Raw genomic sequence first — 5,000 nt, 5'->3', positions numbered from 1 at the left:
ACAAACACATACACACACACACACACACACACACACACACGCACGCACTTCTCTCCCACACACACACGCACACACAATTATGCTCGAAGTTGCACACATGTGTACTCTTACTTATTCCTTTCTACACACACTTGCAATCTCTCTCATGTGCACACTCATAAGTACACACACTTGCAATCTCTCTCATGTGCACACTCATAAGTACACACACTTGCAATCTCTCTCATGTGCACACTCATAAGTACACACACTTGCAATCTCTCTCATGTGCACACTCATAAGTACACACACTTGCAATCTCTCTCATGTGCACACTCATAAGTACACACACTTGCAATCTCTCTCATGTGCACACTCATAAGTACACACACTTGCAATCTCTCTCATGTGCACACTCATAAGTACACATTCACCTTATTTCTCTTTTGCACCCATTTGCAGTCTTTCTCCTCTCTTTAGATTTATGTATGTCTCTCTCTCTCTCTCTCCCTCTCTTTCTCTCTCTCTCTCTCACACACACACACACACACAGATGCCTGTACAGAGCACCGAATCTATCTTAAGGGGATGCATTAGGCATGACTCATGCTGTTGGCAGTCCATCACAGGCCTGTCCATCTGCAGTGCATTCTCAAACACTACACAGATGCCTTGCCTGTGTCACTGAGGATGATGTGTGTGTGTGTGTGCGTGTATCTATGCATCTATGTTTCGTACCTGTGCTTTTATCTGCAATGGATTAAAAGTAACATGAGAGAATAATGATGGGCCATCCAAATGCTACATGCCTATCAAGCTTGTACCATGAAATCAGTCTGAACAGGCTAATCTTTTAGCAAAGTTGCACAAAAGAGAGCTGCAGCTTCACAAAAGGGCACTAATAAAAAGAATATTGAGTACGAGAGGAAATGATTAGTAATAGAGAGAACTAGACTGAGGAATGGAGAGTGATGAAGGGGCATGAAAAAAGAAGTCTGGGCACTGAGACCGAGAGAAAGAAAATGAGGGATAAACCTCTTACATACAAGATCCAAAACAACGTCAGATTGAAAACGGTCCGTAATCGATAATGAATCACCCCTTTCAGCAATCACAGCAAAGTTCTCTGCTGTAAGTGTCCTCATTTCTACATGTAACAGCATGTTAGAGAATAGTGAGTGCAAACCTCACACAAGCCGGAGACAGATTTCTAGTATAGTGACTAAAATAGAGCAATAACTCATGGCATAGTCATAGGTCTCGTGCCAGTTGACCTAGCTATCCTAGCTATCTAATTTTAGCTAAGAGAGCTGTTAACATTCGGCAGTTGCTAAAGTATGTGGATTTGGACTTATTAGCTGCTAAGTTAAATTTAGGTAGTTGGGGGCCAAGCGGTCAAAATTGGCACTGCCTCTCTGAGTTGTTATTCAAAGTGATGGAATGACAGACTAACTTTGCCTGATTAACTGCTCTTGGCTTCTATTCCTATATGATAAATTAACGACTTTGAAAGTCAGTAGAAATGGAACAATAGAGGGAAAAGCAGAGTAAGATGGGGGGGGGGGGGGGGGGGGGGAAGAGAGAGACTGAGAGGAGAGGATATGAGATAGAGAAAGAGAGAGAGAGACAGACAGACACAGGGAGAGAAAGAGAGATGTATATCTGACTTGTCTGAGTTTTAGTGTGGCTTTTCCTCCCCCACCCCCCCTTGCCTGTAGCTGGAGAGGAGGAATTTTTAATAACATCTTTTGATTAGGAGGTGCCGGCGGCGGCTTATTTACGGGCCCGATTTGGAGCAGGAGCAGAGGGCAGGGCCCGCAGGCGGGCCCATCGCTCTCCTCTGGGTTCAAACGCGCCGTCCTTGACACCCACATCCTGTTCCCCCGCTCCCTGCTCCATCCGCCACTATTTCTGTACTCACCGCAACAGATGAGGGGGTCCTGGAACCAGCTGTTAACCTGTGTCGCTTTTGTCCCCCCACCCTCGTCTCTTCCCTTCTGTCTTCTCTCTCTCTCTCTCTCTCATATGCTCTTTCTTTCTCTCTCTCTATCTTATTTTCTCCTTTCTCTTCTCTCTCTTTCCTGCTCTCTTTCCCAAACGCAGAGTCGCTCGAGGCAAGAGGACCCAGAGCAGGCTCGGCTGAAGCAGAAAGCTAAGGAGGTAAGCGCCGTGGAGATCATTACCCTTGACATTTTCACGGCTTCAGCATATTAATTTTTTCATGCCGTGCTACATATGTAATGCCATTTAAAATCTGACGAGGAAAAAAATAGAGGGGGATGAGCGAGTGTGGGGGGGGGGGGGGGGGGGGGGGGGGGGGGGCTTGAAGAGAGGGGGGGAAAAAAAGTTTGAGGGATGATTTTGGGTGTTGATTGATGTCCGTACAGGTAACACACTCTCCCTAATGTGTCTGGAGGAAAGCTTCTGATTTCCATATGTGACACCCCTTTCATACGCAGATTATTTAGGCATGCCTTCTATTCACCACTGGTTTTTAGACAAAACATTTGCATTTTTAAAAGCCATTAGAACCTTTTCTCGGTGTTGCTGATGCACACACTTCCTCTCTTTCATACATTTACACACACACACACACACACTCACACACACACACACACGTATACGTAGACAGCCACATTCTGTTTATTCCTTCAGCTCCAGTTAAAACATTCTGCCTTCCTGATGTGAGGAAATCAGGAGTATCCACCATTACACCAGATGTCTGTGTTAAAAGAGAGAGAGAAAAACTTGGACTTGCTTTTATCGTCTAATTATGAAGAAGGCTGCATTATAAGCCACAAATTCCCAGTGGATGAGGGAGAGAAAAAGTAGACCAGTAGTTGTGCTGGGGATGTTCTGCTGGAAAGCCCCGCATGTGTGAGAGAGAGAGTTAGATTATGGTTGGGAGATGACCAGGGCCTCCATGTGTGTCTTCAGTATGTGCACGTGAACATTTCTGTGCACTTGAGTGTGGTTGTACACTTGCTCCTGTGTGATCGTGTGGTGTGTGTGTGTGTGTGTGTGTGTGTGTGCTGTGTGTGTTTGTGAGAGAAATACTCTCTCTCTCTTGTGTGTGTGTGTGTGAGAGAGATGGAAAGAGAGAGAGAAAGAGAGATTGTATGCTTTTCATATGAGTGTGTGTGTGTGTGTGCGTGCTTGTTTACTTTTGCCTGACAGCAGTGGGAAATAAGCCCTGGAAAAGACACAAAAAGTAAGACCCAGATACGGCATCTCTTATAAAACACCATCCCATCAACCTGCAGAGGAGGGCGATGTGATGCTGCTGTTTAGTGTGAAATGAATAGTGTGTAATGCTACTCGGTAGTTGTTAAAAAAAGAAGGAGAGAATAATGAAGGTAAAGAGTTGTGATGACTATGATGGGATGATTTACAATGAGGAGGAGGACGATGGTGACGAAGGTGGTGATGTTTGATAAGGAAGATGATGTTCAGGTTGTTTGGATGCTGTGATGTCACCAGTTTGGATGAGGTGCTTCATTAATGTAAAAAATCTTGAGCTGAAATAATGACGACAGTGAAGACGAAGATTCCATTAGGGAGATCAGCCTGAAAACTGGAGCGAAGTCTCTGAAGAGGCCTGCAGCTGTAGGTGATAAAAATGCCTGTCGACGATGGCAGGCAGCTGTCTTCACGATGATGATGTTGATAACGAAAGCTGCCTGATGAAGATGAAAATGCTGGACCTCCATCCACAGCAGGCATCCTCTTCCTCCCAGTCACACACACACCACACACACACACACACACACACACACACACCACCCCCACCTTCTACCAGCACCACCACCACCCTTTCTGTCTTCCTGTTAGTGGATCCTCGCCTCCCAACCGGTCCCCTGCATATGCAGATGGAGGCAGGGATGCTAATAGGCTGCGGCGTGGCTGTGCCGGGGGCCTTGTGATCAAAGTGGATCTCCTCCCCGTTAAGTGGCAGCCGGCTCATCATCTGGATGCTGCCAGATTAGCTCCTGTGAGAAGCTCTTTCTCTCTCTCTCTCTCTCTCTCTCTCTCTCTCTCTCCTCTCTCTCTCTCCCTCCCCTCTCTCTCCTCCCTCTCTCTCTCTCTGTTCCTCTCTTTCTATCTTCTCTCTTTCTTTCAACTTTCTCTCTTTTCTCGCTACGCAGTCAGCAGGCTACCGCTCCCGCTCATTTTCACTCGGAATTTTAAAGAGCTTCTCTTTTTCACTTGGCTGAAATTGCGGCTTCATTTAATGGTGATGATGGCTCATCTAGTTTTTGGTCTATTTTCTTTCTTTCTCTGTGCCCAGTTTTAACACTCTTCTTTTTTTTTTCTACCCAGCCCAGTGTGTGTGTGTGTGATAGAGAGCAAGAGGAGGATCGAGTGAGAGCCCAAATCTGTCAATATTGCCCCCATCTGGCTTCATCTTTTCTGTTGTTGCCACTTAAATTCCTCTTGCTTCCCCTATGGTGTGGCCTGAGAAAAGCACTCCACTTAGACACCCTCTAACTCACACACACACACACAACACACACACACACACACACACACACAGACGCGTACATAGACACCGACACAGACACGCTCACACCCCCCCCCCACACACACCACTTCAAAAGCAGAGTGTGTCGGTGCGATAGCAGATGCATCACCGTGTCAGCGCACACAGACACACACTGCGGCCGACAGATTCATCATTCCTGGCCAGTCCCCAGGCCCCACGGGTTGAAGGTGGGGATGGGGGTGGGGGGTCCACTCAGCGTCCAGACGCTGCAATGGAGAACGCAGCCCTCAGAACTGACCACAGGTTTGAGAAACGCCCTGCCAGAGGCCTTTGGAGTTATATCCAGGAAGGAAAAGGAGTTCTGTGGTCGCCCTCCGTCCATGGACTGACCCAGTTGATTGAACTCATTGGATGTACGTTACTTCCTGGTTGTGGGGGAAGAAATTGTCCCCTCCTTCAAGTCCAGATGCAATTTCTGCGGGGGCTTGATAAAAGTAATTTCAGCCTCCGTATGAGATGCTGAAAACCTAATAGAAGT

General features: G+C 46.8%; 1 protein-coding gene across 1 annotated transcript in view; it reads left to right on the top strand.

The window, feature by feature from the left end:
• LOC121682158 (transcription initiation factor TFIID subunit 4-like) overlaps positions 1 to 5,000 on the top strand; it is a 115,176-nt gene that overhangs the window by 65,247 nt on the left and 44,929 nt on the right. Inside the window, 1 exon segment of the mRNA XM_042062203.1 lies at positions 2,083 to 2,139. Within this exon segment, the coding sequence (XP_041918137.1) occupies positions 2,083 to 2,139 (57 nt within the window).

Source organism: Alosa sapidissima, chromosome 14 (genome assembly GCF_018492685.1).
Source record: "Alosa sapidissima isolate fAloSap1 chromosome 14, fAloSap1.pri, whole genome shotgun sequence".
NCBI classification, from domain to species: domain Eukaryota; kingdom Metazoa; phylum Chordata; class Actinopteri; order Clupeiformes; family Clupeidae; genus Alosa; species Alosa sapidissima.
The sequence above is the reverse complement of the archived record's forward strand: the minus strand, read 5'-3'. Positions and strand labels throughout refer to the sequence as shown.